At 38.4% G+C, this 23,816-nt stretch overlaps 1 protein-coding gene across 6 annotated transcripts in view; it reads left to right on the forward strand.

Moving 5' to 3' along the window:
• The window catches only part of ENPP2 (ectonucleotide pyrophosphatase/phosphodiesterase 2), a 56,524-nt gene that overhangs the window by 13,708 nt on the left and 19,000 nt on the right, over positions 1-23,816 (forward strand). For 5 of the 6 annotated variants that reach the window (XM_018077265.2, XM_018077274.2, XM_018077282.2 and 2 more), the window contains exons 8-13: positions 716-835; positions 9,483-9,538; positions 11,713-11,778; positions 12,563-12,635; positions 20,411-20,522; positions 21,859-21,984. In XM_018077265.2, the coding sequence (XP_017932754.1) occupies positions 716-835; positions 9,483-9,538; positions 11,713-11,778; positions 12,563-12,635; positions 20,411-20,522; positions 21,859-21,984 (553 nt within the window). Of the gene's footprint in view, positions 1-715; positions 836-9,482; positions 9,539-11,712; positions 11,779-12,562; positions 12,636-17,335; positions 17,489-20,410; positions 20,523-21,858; positions 21,985-23,816 lie in introns of all 6 variants that reach the window. The other variant, XM_018077305.2, reaches the window with a different exon arrangement.

The following is a 23,816-nucleotide window of genomic DNA, read 5'->3' on the forward strand; positions in this document are numbered from 1 at the left end:
ACTGTCAGGCACACACCCCGTGTGACACTGACAGGGCTCCCAAAGCTGGTCTAAGGGAGTCTCTACCTGCAGCTGCAATTTTTACTCCTTTTTTTGTGCAGCCACTACACAAATATTAAATGGATGAGAAAGGAGGGGATGGACAAAGAAAAGGTAGGGATGAGAGAGGACCAAAAGAAAGGAAGAAGAGCAGTAACTTAAATTGCTTTTACTGCAGAGCAAATTGTGATATAAAGCCATGGCTTTGGGTGGCCCCCTTCAGTTATTTTCTGTGAAAATAACTTATCTCACAGAGACTCTCATGAAGATAAAACATTACAAAATGGAAATACTAAGTTTTACTCTTGCAACCAGAGAATGAATTACTATGTCCAGAAAGGGTATTCATGGAGAGGAACTGAAAGTACAAATCAATCTTCTCTTCATACATTTTTGCCTTTTCCTTGATGGCCTCGAACTAACTTTTAATCAGTGTGGAAAAACTTCAAAGTATTAAGTAACAGGAGTTTTTAATGTTTTTAGCACGATTCAATCATCTACTGCTTTCATTACTATAGCCAGTTTTAAATGTGCTTATCTGAGACTAAAAACCTTTTCTGATGTGTAGTTACAAAGATACTTATTTTAAAACAATTTAGTGGTATTTGCAGATAGCTATGAAGAACTGTATTTGTGTGTACTAGGGTTTTACTAATTAATCTACTTGTGCACAAAGGGACTCTATCCTGAATCACATGGGATTGTTGGCAATTCGATGTATGACCCAGTGTTTGATGCCAGCTTCAGTCTTCGAGGGCGAGAGAAATTCAATCACAGATGGTGGGGAGGTCAACCAGTAAGTTTCAGACGCCCTCTTCCTCCTTTCCTCCTCCCTCTCCTCCCCTCCCCCTGTGCTGTGGAACATAGCCAATAATAATAATTAGAAAAATACATATGTGAACAATTTGTACCTAATCCCCACTCCCCCCAACCCCAATTGGTCCTCTGTCTTTCAGTTTAATGTAATGTTTTGAGTTGGTTTTTGCTTTTCAGAATAATAAATCCATTGACTATGGAAAGGTACTTGCATTGATAAGTATAAATTAGATGTGGCTAGGAGAAAAAGCTCATTTGAGGCAGCAGTATAACACTATGTTTTTGTTACTATGGCATTATGTTTCCTTTTCATTATGGGTTTCTCAGGGTTTTGTCCTAGCAAAAGGTTTTGTTCTTGAGCAGTTTTAGTATAAATGTTCTGTCAGCATAGCATGGCAAAATTTTATAATTGTTAAGTCCACAAGCGATCACTGTTCCGTGACTTACTGCAGAGACTGTGGAAGCTTGGGAATTAGTTTCTGCCTTAAGCACAGCAGCAGAGGCTGAACTAGCTCCCCTCTCTTAATTTGGTGTTGGACTTGACTTCTCTAGCTCTGAATCCTTATTCTAGGCAAGGAAATGGACTCCTTCAAAGTATTCTGTGTTACTACAGCTAAGACAGTCGCCTTGTTTCTGCTGCACTTTCCCCTATTACTGTGTGCTGTGGTGTGCTCAACAAAAGTGTGTTTAACTGAAAATAGTAAGTTTTAAGTGCAAGCAGCCAAGGTGCACGCACATTTCATTGCACTGATTGCTTGACCAGTTAATCTCACAAAGAGTGGGATGATAGAAGTGAGGAAATTGGAAGACATTTGGGAACACCATAATCTGTCATTTCTGTTTGCTAAATTGATCGATATCATCCCCCAAATCTCTTAAGACAGGAATATCCCAAGAAACTAAAGGAAGTTACTCAGATGGTTTTAGACTTAGCAAGTGTGTGTGTTATTTGTCTGCACGTGGTTTTAGTCTGCAACAAATGTGAGACATGAAAATTTAGAGCTGCAGGCAGGCGTGTGACAGGCAGATGTCTGGCTGTAGCTGAGCCAGAATGAGGTATTTGTGCTTTTGTAAAATCTGTCGGTGAGCATAGTCACTCCCTTGCCTATCTAAGACCTGAGTTTGGCATGGGTTGTGTGGAGAGGAGAGGGTGAGTCAAGCTCATAGACAATCCTATGGCTCAGCTGCTGTGTGTCAACTTGTTAGGCAGCTGTAATTTAATTATGCACTTTTAATTTTGCATCTTACATTAATTATTATTATTAGGTAGGAGTTCGTGAAGAATTAACTGCTGGGGCTTGTACAAATCTCTCTTTTTAAAATATGATATTTTAAAAGTATAATATAAGTCCGTGAATACTTCATCACCTTCTGTGTTGTGTGGGGAACATTGTTAATTCCCATACCCAATTGTTAGCAACACTTATGCTATTTCAGAGAAAAAAAGATTTTTCTGGATTGTAAACAAGAATCATGAAAAATATCATCTGAGAAGAGTTCAAGAAAATTACACAACAATGGATGACTGTATGCTGAATGAGATCCTCAGAGAATGAGGGGAGTATTGCAGACCCAAGTAGGGATGATAAAATAAACCAGCAGATCTGAAGAGTTTTTGAAAAGGGGAAACACACAAATAATGTGATAAACTGGAAATGTTTTTGGAATACTGGAAGCAAATGCATAAAGATAGGGCTGGCTATAATTCAAACCCCATACACTTAATATGAGGGAAATCCATAAGTTTGGCAAACCTGACAGATAGGGCATAATAGCCAGGTAAGGAGGTGGTAGATCTCTTGCAGAAATATGATATAAATGATACTCTCTCTGCATGTTGAAGAATTGCACATTTGATTGCAGACTTTTATAAGAGAAGTTATCTCCATATATACATATAGATTAGATACAGTTAGTTTCTAACTCCTTTTTATAATTTTCTTTAAATATGACATTGTCATAGAGTGTCAAAAATAGCTGGGTATTGAAGGACAAGACATTACAATTAAGGGGGTAGGAAAGGAAATCAGGTCTTGTCTGTCATATCACATATTCAGCTGGTTCTTTTTATATCTTGAGTCTCAAACTGAAGTACAGTAAAAAACTGCAGAGTGGTGTGTGGTTTGCACAGGATTTGGAATTATTATTTTTTTGTCCAAGAAGGTAAGAAGAGTGTCAGAGACCCTCAGCCTTGTATTATGATCACAACTGCCTAGAACAGAATGTTATTTAACAGTGATAATTTCTGAAATACTTTCTTGCTCCTGAAGACCAGCTTATCATATATGGCTTTATTAAAATGTGGAGGGTGTGGTCATCTTTCTTTCATTGTTCTAATACTCAGCCTTTTGCTGGGGAACATCCAGATTACCATGGACATCAGTGTGATTTGGCAGATGAGTATCCGAATGGTTCTACTCCAGGAATTATGAGAAAATTAATAGCATTAGGAAAAGGAGAAGGGGGAGAAAGTAGTTTGGAAGTGTTTCAGGGTACTGTAGCTGGTTGTGGGACTTTCTGAAATCCAGTCTTCTCATTTAGTATACAACCTTGATTTATTATATAAGCTTAAAACCACCATGTTTTCAAAACAAAAGCGTTTCATAGGAAACTGCTCCAAAACCACTCCTCATATTGCCACAGCATCTCACAGAAATGGTGAGCATCAGGGCCCATGGGGGAAACTAAGTTTACTGCTCATTTTTCATGACACTGACATTCTGTTTTCATCCCAAGTAACTTTAAGCACTAAAATTAGGCCCCAGCTGCCTTTGGCTTCTGTTAAGCAGTAGTTTTCCGTGTCTTGTTTTGATGTAGTAAGTTTAAGCTTGCACTGCTGACAATACACTACTTTTTTTAGTGGTCTCTCATGATCCTTAGAAATAAGCCAAGGTCAGCAGATGAAAGGTATAAAACTGCTGGTCTGTGGTTAGTGGGGACCGAGAGGCTCCTTCAGAGGGTAGACCAGCTCGGATTCGAATTTGGGTCCAGAAGACGTCTTGCTCTTCAGAAATATCATAATTATAAAAGTATTGATGGTTGTTTAGGGTGCATTGTATGTAGCTTTATTTCCACTGTCAACCTTTTAAGGACCACAACCTTCAAAAAGGGCCCAGTTTGAGATGATGAGATAATCCTTAAACGGGGCCAGTAAGTGACAGCAGGTTGTGAAGGTGTCCTTAAAGTCTGCAAAGGTATGCCTGCAGACACTAGCCATCAACACCATGCATCTGAACTTGATATTCCTGATTTTATCCAAATTTATACATCAGTAGTTAGAATAAAACCATTATTGGAATTTTGTTGATTTTGCCTGTCTAACTATTACAGAAGGAGCTTCAAAAAGCTGTCATCCATGTGCCCTTCCATCCTGAACACATTTTGCAGCCACTTGGTTGATCCGTGGGGGAAGCAGAAAGAGAGATGTTTGTAGTTCTGTTTTATAAGTATTTCTTTTTATACAGCTTGAGCCATGAACAAGCAACAGGGCTCTTTGAGTCTGTCTATTTAATTAATAGGCTCCATGTACAAAAATCTTCTCCTGAGCAAGAAGGCAATGCTTAGTTGCCAAATCTGTGAGAAGCTTTATGTCCTGATAGAGAGTAAGAAGTGTGGAAGGGGCTACTCCACGTTTTACTTTGTTGACAGAAAAAATTGCAAATGGTGCAGGAGTGGTATTAATTTTGCGTTCTTGCACCAGTCTTGTGCATGTTTCTTTACTGGGAAATGCTGTGATTTCCCCTTTCCCACCTTTGCCTGGTTGTGGAAAGGATTTTCTGTTCTTGCATTACCAACTCTCCACTGCAGTGAGTGTATGCACTTCCTCTGCTCCTGACAGGAATCTCCTTCCCTACTTGGCAAATGGGAGCGTGTTTGCATGACCTGGCCCAAGGGCTGGACTTCAGAGCCGTCCCTCCCATCAGCCCTGACCCAAGATATGGTCCTTTCATAGTGTGACAAATACAGGGCAACCTCTGCAAAGTTATGGGCTTTGTTTACCCATGGGAGATTAAAACTAGGGAGGTGTCCCACTTTCTGTGCACCTTTTTAAAAGAAAATTCTGCAGCTGCCTTTAATAACTCCTTTTGAAATATCTGTGTGCAAATGTGTCTAGCAGTCAGAAGAAGGGAGAAATTTGGACTTTCATGTTCCATATGGCATTGACACCTAAATTATTGCTTAGCCTTGTATTCTTTCATCCATAAATAAAGGAGGACAATTGTAGTCATTCAACACAGAGGATATAAAAATAAAAGTAATTCCACTTATAGGATACGTTTAATTTATATTTATAAAAACATGTATATTATTTATTTGGACATTTGCCAGTGTACTAGGGTTGAATGTCATTGCATAATTTAGCAGGTCTTTCTGCACTGGAAAAGCTAGATGATTTCCTGTGGCGTGGCATGGCATGAAGACAAAGTGGTTAATCTCTGATTCTTATTTTTTTAAATATTTATTCCTCTCCTCTCTGCTTAAGCAAATTAATTTAGAAATACGGCCTTTATACTGCTTGCAATACAATAAGGCTTGTCACATATGCAAGCCAGGAGTGGACATCTACCACTGTTAAACATCTGACTGTAAAATTCTAATACGTTAACAGTTAAAGTCAATGTATTTACATATGGCAAATAACATAAGCTCACAAAGGGTACAGACCTGGTGTCACCTAACACAGTAAACGTTATAAGTCACCTAAACTGATGTGACCAACCACAGAGTGTATATAACACATTGCATTTACATGCTGAGTACTGGAACATCTAGAATGAATTAAATTCAGGTCTGTGACTCTAAGCAACAGGGAGGAAATGGAACAATAACCCTTATTTGCGTCTTAATTTCAATTGTTCTGAATGGATAAAGTTGAGAGGGCATCTGCTAACTTTTTTCTTCTATCCTACCCTCTCCTATGACTTGTAGTCTGCCTTGAAAGACGATGGGTTTAATTTAAAGACAGTGAGAGACGTTCACTGGTGATTAGGCAGCAGTAAGCGTTTGCTGCTAACTCTTCTCTGGAGTTACTACCCTGTGGCTGAGGGTGCTTGTGTGCTCCTAAGAGCTGATACAGTCTGTTGTCTAATTTTACCTATCCATTAATACATCTGGGCAACCAAGGGCACTTCTGGTAGAGATAGCTACCACTAGGTTAATCAACACTAACTGTCACAACTCTAAAACCCTGGATATTTGATTTAAACCTTGTTCAATGCAAATAGAAATTCTCCCACCTGGGTGACTGCTGCTTCTCTGTGTGCTTAAAGATGCCTCTACAAATGTATTGTTACGAGTAGCAGCTTTTAGGTATGATGGTAAATAGTGTTGAATTTTCTTAGTTTGAGTTTAAATAAACCAAAGGCTTCCACCCACCCCCACCTTAAAAAACAAAGGAGGACAGAGATCCAGTAGTGTTTTGTTGTAACTTTGAGTTGAATCAGGCTCTGCCTGGCAAAGTCAGAATGGAGTCATTCAGATGTTGTGGACAGATATGGGCCTTTTGATTTGCTGATTTTTGACTTAACAGATCCTTGTCTTAGCTACTGAGCTTATTTCAAGTGCAGCAGACAGGTGTACTCATCCAAACAGTTAATGCCAATGTAAATGGCTGCATTCCTGAGGTGAAATACCTGGGAGCAGGACAGGTGCAGCTTTTCCCTCTCTGAAGCCAGTCTGAGTGCCCTTAGTGCTCTTAGAAGTGTATTGCTCCTAGTTCAGAAAGCGTGAATGCTGTTTTCGTGTGACATTCATGGAGCACACTCTATGCTCAACATGAATAAAAAGTAGCTACCACTTTCTCGCAGGTGTGCTGGTTACTTTGGCGATGTACGAAGGATCCAATTATTCATTTGCCAGAGGGACGATGTCTTTTGGCACAACTTGAAAATCATTGGCTAAAATTCACAGTGTCGTGGGTAAATTCAGAGTGCTAACAGCCAGGAGCAGTGCAGGACGTCTTCAGCTGCTGAGGGTGGAACTTGGCTGGTCTCATTTAGCCAGACAGGCAGACTGGACTGTTTGGACCTGTGTAGGCCAAAGGACTAAAAAGTCAAAGCAGAGTTAGCAGATGGTGAAATCCAAGCACTGAATTCCCTGGACTTAGTTTGTTGGTACCTTACCAAAGATATCTGCAAAATTATTTAAACTTGCAGGAACACATGCTTTCAAAGAAAAATAAATCTCTTCCAGCTCTGTAGGGTCAATGGTTTTCCAAGCAGAGCAAGACCAAAGAGCATAACAGCAGTTGAGCTGACATACCTTGTGCCGAATTTGTATTTGACATCCTTTCTCTGCCATAACTGGGTTCTCCTCCAGGAATAAATCTGCAATGCAAAGAAAAATGTAATTACTTTAAGTGTGGGTCCTTTTTCACCTAGGAATACCAGGAAACAGAAAGAATATGTAACAAATAACTGCCTTAGTTAGACACAGGGGCCAGGCTGAAGTTATAGACCCTGTGCTGATTTATATGGCACAAACATCCTTGTATTGCAATTGCACCTCTGACTGCAGTGTGTGGACATGGTTACTGGATTGTAGGCACATGTCCTCATCTCTCCTGTTCACTTGCATCCTTCTGTCTCATACTTTTGGGGTGAGTATCCTGTGAGATTTTGAAAACAATATCCCTGTTATTCAACCACAAACCCCAAATTCCTATACAAATTCAAAGCCATTTTTCCCCTTTTTTGGCAGCTACTTTGGAGACACATTGTCTTGTTATCCTTGTCACCGTGCAAACCATAGTGCTGGTGGAAGGCTTGTGCTGGAGGGGCTGGGGGAGATGTTTGGGGGACTCATTGTTTGGTGACAGCTTGAATGAATGTTAATATGAACAAAGCCTGAAATCAGATTTTTGAGGAGAAGCACCTGAAAACAGAGAAGAGTGGGCTGCAAATCTGTGACCATTCTGCCCCTGCTGCATTATTTAGGAAAATATCTTTTCTATAGAGCTACTCTAGATGTATTATTCTTCCCCGGAAAAGAGGATTCATTACTAAAAATTTAGAATAAAATGAAAACAAATGACCCTTTATAGCTGTGATTTTAATTTAACTGGACTGAGTCCGGTACGATTTGGTGGAGGAGATGAGAGGTAAGGGGTCTGTCCAGGGCACTGGAAAGGCAAACAAGACCAATTTTCTCATAAATAACATTACAATATCCAAATTTAATAGCTGTTAACTATAGCCTCATTGTGCAGATGATCTTTCATCAGACCGTGCTGAATTTATTTCAGTTAAGACTGATGTGTGAATAATTCAGGCATGACATGAATAATGCATGTCCAGATAACAGTTTACAAGTGCCTGTTTAAACAAGGTAGAGTGACTTAGAATGCACTTTCAAAGAATGGATTTAAAGTCAACTAAAGATTTTGCAATTATTAAGTAAGGGAAGTCCACTTTGTCTTAACCCCTCATGAAGCAGATACATTGCAGTATGCATAAATAACAGAAAGAAATAATCTAGCTTTATAGACAGTGCTGGCCTTTAAGCCATTGTCACTTTAGAAATGAGTTTTGAGATAACTTGGATAGTTCCTTGCAAGAGGGAGATTTAGTTCTGTAGGGCTACAAACTCATATTATTTGCTTTCCCTTGTGGACTTTTCTGATGTATGGACATTCTCATTCCCCTGCTTTGTGCAGAGTCATAGGATAGAAAAGAGAAAGAGGGTGAAGTGAGGCAGTAAGAGAAGGATGATGAGGATAACCAGGGGTATGATATGGCTTTCGTAACAGAAAGATCAAACAAACCAGGACTAGTCATGTTTGAAAAGGAATAAATAGAGGGGAATATCATGAATGTTGCACAGAAATGGGAAGAGAAAGATTAGTAACCTGTTTTCAAAGTATGAGAACAGTACCCTAACCCCAGAGAAACTGGCAGGCTTTAAACCAAACAAAATTAGAAATTCGCTCTTACAGTTTGTGACTACATTGTGGAACTTTCTGGTACAAACTGATTTATAGCCAGAAAAATTTATGAGCATTGAAAAATTGAAAAAAGGGTTAAAAAATTCATGGAGATTTTTTCTGTCATTTCCATCAATCACCATGTGGGGTGAGCTCAAAAAATTCTTAAACATCTGTGGAGGAAGGTGTGTCTCTCTGCTTTCTTAACACCTGCTGACTTGTCTTCTCCCTTTTTTGTGTGCTCTTTTCTAACACATTTTCTGTTGATGGCTACTGATGGTAGAATATGGGAGAAGAGGGACATTTGTGCAGACACTGATTAGTGTTTAAGGTATGTTCCTTTCTAACTGAGTATCCTCCAAAACCTGAACAGCTGAACATTAAAAGGGTCAGATTAGTAATGACTGGGTTTTGAAAATTAAGTTATATACTGGAGGAATTCCTGGTCGTGAATCTTAGTACTTTCAATTAAAAGCAACATAAAGATATAGGGGTGAAAGTCTGCAGCACAGCAGCTGACCCACTGCAGCAGAGTTTGCACAGTCTAGTCAATCCACATTTTCAAATTAGGACCGCAGACTGAAAACTGCAATTTCCACTTCTAGGCTCAGGGTAGAAGAATGTGTCTTGAAAACATTTTCTTTTGATTTCAGAGATTCATTAAAGATCTGAGTGCACTCTAATCCTCTTATATTTTCCTCATTAGATTTGGATTACTGCAGCCAAACAAGGGGTGAAAGCTGGCACGTTCTTCTGGTCTATGTAAGTTCCTCTGTTTTCTGGAGATTTTTAACTAATAACTCGGAATTAATTTGATGTAAGTGTTTATTAAGTTGTTTTCCTTTCTCTAAGCATTTGGTAGCTTAGAGACTGTACCTGTAACCCTCTGTAGTTTCATTTGTTCGATGTTTCTGATGACTAAAGCTGATGCTGCAGTTTGCTGCTTTAGATTCATGCACTGATCTTTAGCAGTTGTCTGAAGAAAAAATGTGTAATTTTGTGAAAAATTATTTTCATTTCACAGTGTGGTTTTTTGCCTCCTTAGTATTGCTAGCAATGTTTCCAAGTCCTCTGAGAGTGGAAGACTCTTACTGTCCTCTTTGTTAGCTGACATCACCGGCCTATTTGACTCAAAGGCCTGACTCATTCATTTTACAACACAGTCTGACCTTTGAGTAAGATATCCAATTTCTCTTTCTTAAAAGACAACCCTGAGGATCTTTGTTGTTTGTTCTTTTGTTTAATGATTCCAACCTATTTTTCCTCATCCCAACTAAAGCTACAACCAAAAATGAATGCATTTTGATAATTTTTGAGTTCTGAGGAATTCATATGGATCAGTCTCTCCACTACGTTTTAGTGGCAGGTTCGCAGGAGCAAAGGTTTAAAGTGCATGATTGAAACAATAAGGGGATTTGCCTTATATAATTTGCCTTTGCATAATACTCTTTACTACTCTAAATATCATATCATATGGACAGAATATAAAACTAGGTTTGCAAGATGATTTTCTGACAGAGCTTCACTCTGGTGCTCTACAAACCAAAGAGATCAATGTGATTCCTAAGCTCTATAGCTACATAATCTCCATAAACACCCTGGCCAATGCATGCTTGGGGATATAGAATGTTACAGAAGGTAACCAAGGATATGCCATATGAATGGCAATAGTAAAGGAGTGAGACAGCCACTTCATGTATGAAAGAAATATATATGCCTTAAATATATATGCGTAGGTATTATTTAGTTTGGAACATAGAATGTTTTTGGGGAGAATTTTCAAGCGAATTCTTTTAGAAAAACAGAATTGTTAAAAAAGATTTTAGTCAGAAATTAGTTAATTGCAATGATGGATTTTTTTTTCATATTGCAAAATTAATAAAAACATAAAAATTGAGCAGTACCCAAGATTATGATTGCACTTTAAAATATTGCCTTGTTTGCAAATTTTAGCATAAATTCTCATTTTTATAGTTGTTTTTACAACTCAAAGTTCTCCATGTTGTTGGAGACTGAGGCCACTGTTTTTTTAAAAGGCATTAAAAATTAATGTATTTCCAAATGGCTGTTGACATCTCTGTTTCTCTGTCATATGTTTCCAAAGAATGCTGAATTCAATTCAGCGTGGTTGCTCTGATGGTTGTCTTTGATTCCTGTCTTGGGATTCTGTTATTGATCTAATGGAATCTGGACTGACTATGCTATTGTATTAAAATAACTGTGCTCACTGACCTGCATAGTTTTTCTAAGATGACCAAGATATTTGGAGTTTTAACAGCTGTTTATATGGTTAGTCATATTCATAGCATGAGCTTGGCCTCAGCAGCCAAGTGAGAATGGCTATCACTATACAAACAGTAAACAGGATGTGTTTGTTCTGCAGAGTGAGAAGTTGTCATAGTTATGCAAATCATCGTGCTGATGGCCTGATGTTTCAGATTACTGATTCTGATTTACACCAGCCTAGCCCTCAGTTTGGTTACTGTTAAGTCTGTGAGAACTTGTCCAGTGTCTGCAAGACTACCAGAGCAGGATGGTCATTTAAACCTATACCGATGTGAGTAATGTAATGGTTTTTACTCATGTTGGCTATCCAATGGCTGCACGATTGTGCGCAAGAAAAGGTTCATCTGGGTTAAAGCTACCAGAATGGATCTTTGTTCACTTTTATGTTAGATTTACTGCCTTGAGTTCTGAGTGCAGTTACAAAATTCTATTCATCTTTCTTTTGGAGTATGTGGACATTCAGGAGATCTGATCTGATTCTGTCTGCAAATTAAGAATCGGTATTAAGCAACAAAGAAGATACATCATGCTAAAATCAAATTACACTATTATGTTTTATTTTATTTGTTAGAATCAGTTCATAACAAAGTTTTGTTGATGCTTTCTGTATCCTATGATAACAAGGTATATTTCTGTATTTTGTGGTCTAGTGTCATCCCCCATGAGCGCAGAATATTAACAATACTGCAGTGGCTAACCCTTCCAGACAATGAAAGGTAATTCACTTATTGTCATCCGCTGTTGGATAACTGCTAGTTTGTCTTCTCCTTAGAGGTAGTTGGAAGAACAAGGAGAAATTTAATTCCAAAAATAATTTTTGTCTGCTACAGGCTATCACTGATTTAAGGATTTGTTTGAGTTTTGTGTTTAGTGGAAGATTTTGGGTATTTAGGGGTTTTTTTGTTTGTTTTGGTGTTTTTTTTGTTGTTTTGTTTTCCAATATTAGCTCTTCCCCATCGTCAGTTTTATTCTTCCAAATAAATGTATGGTATGAATTTATTTCTTATCAAAAAACATGTAGTTGCATGGATTAGCTTGGATTGTTCTTATCCTACTGAGCCTAATATAGTTTAACAACCTTACAGACAATGGCATTTGCAGAACTGGACACTGAGCACTAGGAAAATGTTAAGATTTTAATTATGAGTGGGGTTTAGTGCACAACTTCCCACACGCTGCTGGCTGCAAAGCTCAGGCGAGCTGCTGTTGTGATTTCTCCTACAAGACTTAGAATGAGTGTGTGTCCTCAGATGGTACCCCATGTGCCTCCCTCTGTGTGTTCTTGGATTTAATAAAGCTGCAAAACAAGTAGGTGCTTAATTATACCATGGAAACAAAGGACTGCTAAATGATTCTGTGATTGTATGACTGAAAAACAGTTCTTTTTCCATAAAGATAAGTCTCTTTGGAAAGTTGGCTTGACTTGACTTGACCTAGGAGGCCCATGTTTTTGTGTTGTTGAAGGAAAGCTAACCTGACCAAGACCTTTCTTCCTTTCAGGCCTTATGTTTATGCTTTCTACTCTGAGCAACCAGATGCTGCTGGCCACAGATATGGTCCTTTCAATTCAGAGGTTAGTACAGATTTTTTTCTGCAGAAAAAGCAGGTCTCTCAAATTCTTGGTTTTTGAATAATTAATGCTGCTCAGGAGTAGCATTTTTAGCAACTTTTTTCCCACCTGTTTCTGCAGCATGAATCCCCTCTGCAAGAGAAAACAAAGTTATTGTTTAAAGGATTTATCATGTGAGATTCACTTCTGGGAGAAGGAACTGCCCATGTGTGATATGATTATGCAAAAGAAAAGATTTGGCAAAGACAGGAGTATGTTTGTGTGCAACAGCATAATTTGACTTTTCTCTAACAATTTGTCCTTCTTAAAAGCAATTAAAATATAATGCAGAAAATATTGAGGAAAATTGCAGAGCAGAAAAAAAACTTTCTTTAAGCTGATAGCCTGCAGTAGACAAAGTAATAATTCCAGTCTGTCAGGAACTGTAAAAAGCTGCTAGTTCCAGTTTCATATAGGCCCTACAGGGTTTCAGAAAGCTTTGCCAATACTGTTCCCTCAGGACCATACTGTTGAGTTTGAAGAAAGTTTTGAATCACCATAAAGCGTTTTGATGAAAAATTATCTGCAACATGCTGCAATAGTTTAACTCCTTGTTTGACTTCAGAGAGCTGACTGTGACTGATGGGTACTGTTTCCCTGCCAGCACTGTCCAGCTGACAAGAACTTAAAAATGATGCATTTGCCTGGGATTTGTGAGGAGGGGAAAGTAAATTCTGTACTCAGATATCCCACTTCGTGTGACTGGGATCTGGCATTTCCAATAATCTCTGACATCTGGCAAAGGTCCCCTAGTTTCAGTGCAAATGTATGTCTGCAGATTCCCATCACAAGACTTTAGGAGTGTTTATATAAGCTTTTCAAAGGGCAAACAAATGTTTGCAAATCTTTGAAAAGTGAGAAGTGTATCAGGAGTGTACATCTTGGGAGGCAATACAAATTTCCTTGAGCAGCCAGGGACCCAGCAGTAGTTTCGTATTTGTTTGTATACATCTGGTAGCTGTTTCTTGACTGGAGAAGAGAGCGAAGGGAAGCAACATTAGTATTTTTTAATATGCTTGAGTTATTTGGGCTGTTGAAATAGTTTGCAGCAGTTATGAAGTTGCAGTTGGTAACATCCCTGTTGGAGCAGTTTGAGCCGAGAACAGCGGGTGTGAGGAATTATTGCAAACCAGTGCTGAAACACCATAGTGGATGGAGGGAAGCGGTCCTTTTTCTGGATAAGGGGTGGTTAAGACCTACCAACACTCCTGTTAAATTGACAGGCAGGATATGTGTCCATGTTGTCATTTGGCTCAAAACAAGAGCTATGTCTGATTCAATTAGGCAAGGTATCAGTAATGAGAGCTCTCTGATTCAGTGATATATTTCTCAATAATGCTTTATAATTCCTCTTATTGAAGTGTTACAATTACTATATGCAGCTTATGACTGAAAACTCTAATTTTATTTATCTGGAGACAACCACCTCCTTCTGAACAGGGTTGCAGAGCTTTTTCCATGGACCTCAAGGAGAATATTAAGATGATGACATTAAAATTGTTCTTTAAATTGTAGTGTTTAACAAACCAGTTTAACATCCAATATGGCAATCTAGTTTCAGGTTAATTGTAAAAGTCTAAAAAGTGAAGTTAGGAAAGTGTTCATTGTAGGAAAAGTCACTATAAAAAGAAAAAGCCTCCAAAGATTCTTACTGTTTGGGGGCTCTTCTCTACAGTTATCTGAAGGTTGATCTCTAATTGCAAGGCAAAGCTTAGCCTCTTAATAAGTGTGAATTAATAGCTTATGAAACTTTTGCAAAAAAACTAGTTTTATGTCATTTGCATTAAACACAAGAAGACTGTGAAATTGATTTTTAGCAAATTGAGAACAGATGAGTTGGCAGAACTTAGATGGGTTTGCAGTTCAAACAGTGGAGCTAACTTTGTGAATGGAAATTTAAGTAAGTGAATACAGCTGTGTAAGTATACAGATGCTGAGGTTTGGGAGGGGCCTGGTTTCAGGATTGAAAAGCTAGGAAGTATTTTATATTGTTTCTCTTGACACTGCTTTCAGTGTAACTTTTAGGAGCTATGAAATTTACATACACCAGCTGGAAGAAAGTCCTCCAAGGGATCCCTTTTGGCTACTTCCTTGATATACTGAAAGTGTGACCTCCCTGTGAAATCATTCTTTTCTTCTATGATACTGGCAGCACTTAGACAGCTGGACTAGTACTGATCATTTTAATTCGTGCAAACGCAGATCAGCCAAACAATAACATTTGAAAACAAGCTCATAAGGACTCTGTTATATGTTAAATGGGCTTCTTATTTCTTCTTTTGAAGAGTGAATATTTTATGCTGAATTTTTCTGGCTGTAGTAGTTTGAGAAATAGTTTTATATCTTGAAAACCTCCAAATCTTACAAGTTTCCTTTAGAATAAAGTGAATTAGAGTTTATTATACCAAACAACGTTCTAAATATATTTTAAATATATAATCTTAAAGGTCTAATGGCATCCATTACTGATAGTTTTCAGCTTCCAGGCTTCAGCAGATGGCACTCAGAGCTTCCCAGGACATACACAACATCATATTTGCAGAGTGTCTTAAAAACTAGAAGTAAAGGGACTTAGAGACACATAAACCTTTGGTGAATTGCCAAGGTTTTTTAGGTAAATGGAATTGATATTATGGCTAGTGTACACAAGTGTAACTATGCATGTACTGTAACATGAAGTTCAGTGTAAATGACTTGGTTGTCTAGGTTTGGTTGGGGTTTTTTTGTCTTGTGGTGGGTTTGTTTGGTTTTGGTTTTTTGTTTGTTTGTTCGTTTGGTGTTTTGTTTTTTGTTTTATTTTTAGTATTTCAGTGGATTCCATTATGTTTCCAGGAGCAGTTATGGGACATATAAAATATATGCTTGCTTTTGATTTACTTCTGCTTTTTTTTCTTTCCCTCTGTGCTTCTGCAGTTGAACTCTGGTAGGTTGGTCCATCCGGGTCAAGAAGCAGAGCTTTGGCTGGCTAGTTACCCTTGTGATGTTACAGTTTCCTTCTGTAAGCAGGGAAGGATTTGTTTCCCTCCTCCATAACTCTGTTATGACTCTTCTCAAGCAAGACTAAGATTTGGCTGGTTAATAAGAACTTGGCTTTTTTTTTTTTTCCTCCTAGCTAACTTTTTTTTTTTACATAAAATATTCCAGAAATATACTACCATAAGAGCTCTAAAATACATCGAAATCTGGCACTGCTAAGCCATTTCTGCTGCTCCTCTAACATGCTGTCTTGAGACAGTCATTTCAGTGTTCAGACCTCGCGTTTTCTGGCATTGTGGAGCTCTGTCTGGGCCGATTCAGAGACAGTAAAATGAGAATCCTTCCTTTCCCTGCCGCTCCTCTCATCAGGACTGCACAAAGCTTGAAGCATTTTAAAAACAGAAAACTCTGGTGCTGCTTTATTAAAATGCCTTTCTGGAGAAAGACGAATGAGACTGGACTAGAATCTCCTTTCCAGCTGCTTGCGTTGGAAGCAATGAAACAGCATGGCAGATGGTAACATCCCCTTCCTCCCCTTCCCTGTTTATGTAGCTCTGTAACTGAACAACTGTGAGAAGCTACCTAAGTACATAGAAGTTAAATAACATCGTAAATCTCCAACTCCTCTCAAGCCCATTCAGCATACTCTGTCACACACAGCATATTGCAGTTTATCTCCTGGTAGGCATCACCTGTCAGCACTTCACACACCATCTGAGCAGTGCCAGGAGCCTGTGACTTGTGTTAAAGTCAGAGCAGGAGAGTTTAAAATTACAAGCAAGCTGATTAATGGGACAATAGTTTATTCTAGCTATATCTCCTTTTTTTTAACTTTTATAATTTTTTTTTCCTTCCTTAAGTCTGTCCCAGGTAGTTGTGCGTTATGAACAATAACAATACCCAATGAGATGCCACACTGAAAGTGCTAAGAAATTAAATTCTCGAAATTGCCATGGAGCTGGTAATGAGGCAGGTAGCAGGGCAGACTTCTCATGCGCTGCCACTAATGTGCCCTGCCTGGCTGATTTGAAGGATACGAGCTGCATTCTAACTGTCTCACCTTTGTAGCTCTGATCTGCAGACCCCAAAGAGTAGGTTCTGGTGATTTCGGTGGGTTACAAGGTCTGGCACACGATAGTGGCACCTGCTAATGGCACGGATGAAGGTACTTGGTGTCACTGATTCAGCCAAAAAGTGGGTGTGGGAAACCTTGCAGAAGTCATTTAGACTGAACAGGCTCTAATACTCATACCTAAGCCATCATTCAAGTGAAATGTTGCATTTCCATCAGCACTCTATCCCCAGACACTTATTAAATGGTGTGCAATGAATTTTGCTTTAATTGAAATTGTTTACCTAATTTTTTATAATATTAATGGATTAATATCTTATAACTAACACCCCCCATATAACTATATATTTTCAAAGCCAGAAGCCCCACATATCTTCTGAAACACCAATTTAATTTGCTTTTATGCTGTCTGCTCTTGTAACTGCTCTGCTTTCAGTACAATTTGGTGGATTCCTCCTTAAAGAGGGACAGATCCTAAATTGTCCACAAGCCTAAATTTTTGAAAAGGCTAGAGCATTTATGCTTCAGAATTATCTGGCACACATAGCTTTACTATCTGATGTGAGTTGAGACAGGCTTTTTTTCTGAGTCCAGACATCTCTCCCTGCCAGTACAGGAGAGTAGTTATGGCTCCCCTCTTACTCCGCCTAAGAGACCTAAGAGAAAGCTTCCTCCTAAGAGGAGACAGGAAAGACCAGTTGCAGCTCCAAAGAAAAGAAGAAAAGTACATAGAGTGGATCAATATTCTACGGAAACTCGTCGGAAGAAAGTAAGTTCCAAAAATTTATGATGGAGGTGCCACTTTTTAGGCACTGCGTTGTCTTTATTTTTTTCAACATGGGAGTTCATTCCATGCTTCAGGTTGGGATTTTGCAGCCAAAACTTTTCTAAATGTACTGAAGGACCCAAAGGAAAGCAGCCAAACCAGACCAAGCCTTCTGGGAGCTATGTTTTTCTTATTTCAGACTGTTTGCATTAGGGAGAGTTGTCTTTATAATCCCTTAATATTTTTAAATCCAGCCATCAGCTGGAGGCAATGTCAGATAAATCCCCAGGAAGACAATTCCACTGTTGCTAACCCTTCTGAACTATTACAAGTTCTGCGATAGGCTGTAGACTCCTTAACTCCCACCTCATAGGAGCATAGTGATTATTCAAGATTTTATGTCTAATCATGATGGTTGTGGAAAATGTGACTCGTAAAATCTAAAAGGAAAAGAACATTTGTTTTAAAAATGTACATTTTAAAGACATTTTGTGACTTTGGAGGGTAAGGGATTCTTGATTACATGATTTCTGAATGCTGTATTTGCAATAGAGATGGTGCACTACTCTGTTTTCACAAGGAAAACATCAAATAGAAATTGCTTTATTAAGAAATGCAAGTGGATGAAAAGGGTATTCCTTAGTGTACGATCTTTCTTCACCTCGCACTAACTAACACACTAGGAGGGGTTATAGACTACTTCAGTATTATTTTCATTTCAGAAATTTAACTAAATAATTAAAAAACTCTTAAATAAACAACCTACATATTTCTCCTTTAAGCTTGAAACAAAAACCTTGACACTCCACAGTATTCTACAAGAAGCTTTAAGCGTTCTTCTCAGTATCTTTTTTTGTGGCAATGTTTTCACAATGCTACCAACTCTTTATTGTAGCATCATCTTAGAGATCCATACATCTTGAAAGCTAAAATATTTCTGTACAGTCTTCCAAAGCCTTGATATTAACATATCAACTGAAGAAGGATCCAAGAGTTCTATTTGTTTGCCAGTAACTTTTTGAAAGCTACATCTGCAAAAGAATGTGAGCTGTAAGAGGAGATCAAGTTGTTGAAGAGAGTAGCTAAAAAAAATTACCTTCACTTGAAATCTCTGTAATTATTGTTGCTCTGGTTTTTTTATCATTATTATTTCTAAAAGAAGCCTCAAGCCTGCTGACAAAAGTAAACATTAATGGAAAATCCATCTGGTACCGATCTCTTCACTCTTGTGACAGGACTCGAGGAAATGGCATGGGGCTGAGTCAGGGGAGGTTTAGGTTGGATGTTAGGGAAAGGGTCTTCACCCAGAGAGTGGTTGAGCACAGGAAGAGACTCCCCAGGGAAGTGGTCACTGCACCAAGCCTGACAGAGTTCAGGGAGCATTTGGACAATGCTTTTGGGCACATAGTGGGATTCTTGGGGTGTCCTGTGCAGGGCCAGGAGGTGGACTCAGTGATCCTGATAGGTGCCTTCCAGCTCAGTATATTTGATGATTCTATGGATTTCCAGCTTTCTTGAATAAGCTTTGAATTCTGAGTAAACGTTTTATTTTCTTACATGATTGACATTGTATAAATAGTTTCATAAAAATGAAATTCCCATTTGTTGAAGAAGTTTTTTTATTTGAGAGTGGAAGAATGTTGAAATAGACAATTTTCTTTTTTTCTGAACTTGAATGTTCCAAAGTTTTTACTAAAGTGACTACTTAGGCCTTCCTCAATTAAAATATTTCAAAATGTCACCCTTTGACTGAACTGCTTCCATATGTTGCAGAAACTGTTCCTTCTGTTCCCCACTGTGACTCCTTCTCTCATAAGTCACTTCTCTGTGTATTTATAGTGCCACATTGGAGTTGATATTTCCTATCTCATCTTATAACCTATCAGACTCGTCTAAAATGTATCTCTTAATGACTCAGGCAGAGGGAGAATTTCTGAACCATATCTTTCTGGGTCACACTAACATGGTGTTTATTTTGGAAAATTCTGCCAAAATCTATGTTTTTTCTCATCCACAATTTGTTATAATTCTTTTTGTCACTAGGAGGACTTTTTATTGTGGATACTTGGATCAGCCAAATCAAACAGACAAATGAGGAAGAAGTTGCCATATTGTGACAACAAATGTTTTCTTCTCAAAATCAAAACAAAATCTGAGTCTTCTGCCTAAAAATCTGACTTTTCCCTCCTCTGTGCCATCTGGTAAAAAATATTTGATTTTCTTAAAGCTGAAAACACAGTCCCGTATCCTGCTGTTTTCTGGGTTTTTTCTTAATGAAAAAGAAACTTAAATGAAGAAATCACAGTATTGTATCTGTGTCCTCTGGGGCCTGCTGCTGATTTGGCCAGAACTGTCATTTGAGCTGTTGGAAACTCTTGGCTTTGAAGCTGAAGAACGTTCCCTCTGAGCCCCATGTGCTGCTCAAGTGACGTGCATGTTGTCGTCTAAGTATCAGATGTCCTTTGAAGTGAATTTCATTAAGTGACTTGGCATGTGAATCCCAAGTCCAAAGTTTCATTTCATGTTTGTGCTTTGACTAAACCATTCACATAAAATAACCTTTTAAAAATACTGTTCTTTATTTATAAGAAGCGAACTGAACCCCAAAGTCATGTGTGCTTTCCTACTCTCTATACGTGGTTTTACCAACTGTACACATGTTCACTGGACGCCCAGGATCAGCCATAAAGATCTTTTGCTGTCTTGTGTCATCACCTCAACAGGGCTTTCTCATGATGAAATCGTGCTGCAGATATACAAAAGGAAATGGTATGATAGTTGTGGGTGTAACAGCTCAGCCAAGGCTTTCCCTCTTGACCTGGATGGTTACTCCTACCAGAGTTTTACCAAAGGACCACCATTGTAGTAGTAGGAACATGGCAATGACAGAATTAACTCTTTTTTTCTTTCTGCATATTTATACAGATGATGGTGAATCCTCTGAGAGAGATTGACAAGACAGTAGGACAACTAATGGATGGTCTGAAACAGCTGAAACTACATCGATGTGTCAATGTCATATTTGTTGGAGATCATGGTAAATTTTAAACTATAATATTTATCAGTTAATAAATGCTTAAGCAATGTAACTGTAGATATAATAAGTGAAATGAAAGTTTTGTTTAAAATATTTTTGTGCTGGGTTTTTTTCTGGTAGTTTAACACACCCAAATGAGGCAGTTGGTGTGGACTGGCCACTCAGCTCACCTGTTAATTGTCATTGGAGGACTTTTATAACAGTGATCTGGGTATTTACATCTTCACTTAAAGCTTTTTAAATCTTGGCATTTCTGATATCACTTCCAAGCACAGCTCTTCTTGCATGTTTTGGAAGGCTATAATGTGCCTAGAGTAATCTTTCTGTCAGTTTTTATGGAAGGAAAATATTTAAAAGCCCTGTTCTCCTGTACATGAGGAGAGAAGTAGGACTTTAGATTAAGGAATTTCCATGGCAATTAGGGGGTCAAATTATCCAACCAGGAGAAAGACTGGAATATCTTTAGGAGACCGTGTTCAACTTGGATGGAAAAGTTATCAAAATAATGGAGAAAGGAAGTAAAAAGATATTTCATGGTCAGATGGAGAGCCACCTAAAAGAGGAGATATTATTTGGTAGGTCTCATTCTTTCAGACATCAGAAGAAACTTTACAATATAAGAAGTAGTAAGTATAAACAAAGGCAAAAAGAAAAAGAATTTTATTATAGAAAAACACAACCATATTTGAGAGAAACCTGATTTTATACAACTTTTTTAGCGATGCCACCAAAGGTCCTGTTCTGTTCGTGAGAATCTCACAAGAACCACTAATATCAGCAATAAAATGGCATATGCCTCCTTTCTGGCTGTGGGGAGAGAAGGGTAAGGGGTGGGAAGGATTTCCAGAGATGGCAGTTTTGTGCTGAGAACCTTCTGTGTCTGGCAACACATTCCTCCCCGCCACAAATGGCGGCAGGAAAAAATTGTTTATCTGCAGCTGCCTTAGAACAGACCACCAACAGACAATACCTTTTGTGTATTTCTCTTAAAATCGTTTGTTTAAAAAGAAATAATCCCCAAACTAGTACACTAAACTAGAAACAGACTTTGATTTTTCCATGAGCTTAATTTGGAGTTGTGTTAGTGCACACATGGTATATGTGGTGACTGTTTCTACGACTCTGAGACTGGTATTTCTCTTTTTTAAGCAAGTGCTAAGATCACTCCCAGTTTGACTCCTACCAGTGTATTATGTTGGAATTAGATGGCTGTAAAGAACAAGATTAGTCATCCAAAATAATATATAGGGTGTTTGGGGTCTTTTTTTTTTTTTTTTCTGTTCTGGAAAATATGGTTTTTTTCAGGCTGGATAAATTTTGCATTTTCCTTCTGCAGGAATGGAAGACACTACTTGTGAAAGAACTGAATTTTTAAGCAACTATCTGACTAATGTGGATGACATCATTTTGTTGCCTGGATCTTTAGGGCGAATTCGCCCTAGGCCTAGCAATAACGTAAAGTGTAAGTTAATTTAATAATTTCTCTTATATCCTGAAAACTAGACTTCATTCCTTCCTTGGATTGATATTATCCAAAGGGTGTAAATTTGTAGTGTGTTGGCAGGAATTTTAGAGGGAATCCCACTGCTCACCAGCTGCTTCCTCCCTTCCCAGTCTGTAGTTCACAGACACCACAGTGGTACAGCTACCAAGTGGATGGCTGAAATGTTCTGGGTTAAACCCCACTCTTTTATATCAAGGAGGAGTGGGAACTCCAAGCCAGCTTCACGTGCCAGCTTATGTGTCCCTGTGAGTTTATTCATGCACTTTTCCCCTCTGTCAACAGAAAATGGACTTAGAAGATCTGAGCACTGCACAGATTGGATATAAAAAAAAGCATCTCATACATTTTGAGCTAATAGAAAAAAAAGTCAATTGTTAATTTTGAATTCAGTAGTTTTATCAAACTTTTGGCATAGATGAGAAGCAGTGTGGGTTGCTGAACAGCAACAGACTGGAGATGTTGAGGGATATAAGGAAGATTTAGAGTATGCATTCAGGGCCAATGTTGACAGTAAAACTTGTGTTCTAGAAACATGCTTTTAGAAATTCACCCTGACTTAGTCTTTGAGATTAATTGATCTTTGATTAGTTCACTCAAGGCTCAGGCAGGAATCCTCTGGTTAAGCTAACTCATTACAGACCCAGCTTCCCTCTGCTGCTCCTGAGGAATGCCACCTCCAGGGCAACAGTACTAGGACAGGGCTTGTGCCAGCACCATGGCTCTGTGGCTCAATGTACCAGGGCAAAACTGGCTTTGCCAGCAGTTTAAGCTACCGTGCAAACTCATAAACTAACCATAAGTACCTGTCTTTTGCAGCATAGCTACAAGAGTGGCAACTTTTGATAGAGGGGAAGATCAGATAGTTGGGACAGCCACCTGTCCCTTCAAAACACTTCAGATATGCTTTGGTTGAGGACAAATTTCACAGAAAAGTTGATCTTTGAAGATTAAATACCTTTAGAATAGTAGCAGAAATCATAAGAATGTGGTAAAACTTTCTTAGATAGTGATTTCTGTATGCATTTATTTTACTGTAAACTTATTTACCTGAGTATTTATGCTCGAGGAATACATGATGAATGTGGAAAGACCTGTTGAAAATAGTGCACATGTTGTTCAAACTTACCATAAAGACTGAATTCCTACACTTCATAGTCTACTGAAAACAAATTACAGTTCTGATAAGTCTTATAAAAATCTTTCAATCTTGAATTCCTAAACTGCTGAGAAAAATAAGTTATCCTTGGAGGGTGAATGACAATATCTTTCAGAAAGATCAGCTTGTCTCACTGACCTCTGAGTCACACCACTGGTTTTCCCGCAATAGCATTTTCCTCTTTTGGCCTCTGTCCACAGCTTCCTAGTTTGAATATTCGCAATTGCTTATAAATCAGCTGTTTGAACATAGAACAAAGAAGCTTGTTTCTTAGCTTTAGAACTGGGGTTTATCCCCTTAAATAGCAAACTGCTGACTTTTTTATTCCTCCTACATTTTCCTGATCCATAATACTGTCTCAGTACTGCAAACACACCTTTGTTCTTAAAAAACCTGTAGCTTGTGTTTTGAGGTTCAGTAGAGCCCATTCCAAGCTCGGCAAGATCATGCCTTAAGCAATCACAACATTAGTAGTTAGACAAGAGTTTTGCACTTCCTAAGATTTTCTTTTAGTCTTTTTTTTTTTTTTTCTCTAAGGACCGAAAAATACTTTCTCCCACTCCCCAGAAGAAAACAGTATGTACTGTTGCCAGTTTTGGGCTTTCTGTGTCTTTCATGTCCCTTTAATTAGTCC

This window comes from Manacus vitellinus, unplaced genomic scaffold (genome assembly GCF_001715985.3).
Source record: "Manacus vitellinus isolate BGI_N305 unplaced genomic scaffold, ASM171598v3 scaffold_1_pilon, whole genome shotgun sequence".
Taxonomy (NCBI): Eukaryota; Metazoa; Chordata; class Aves; order Passeriformes; family Pipridae; genus Manacus; species Manacus vitellinus.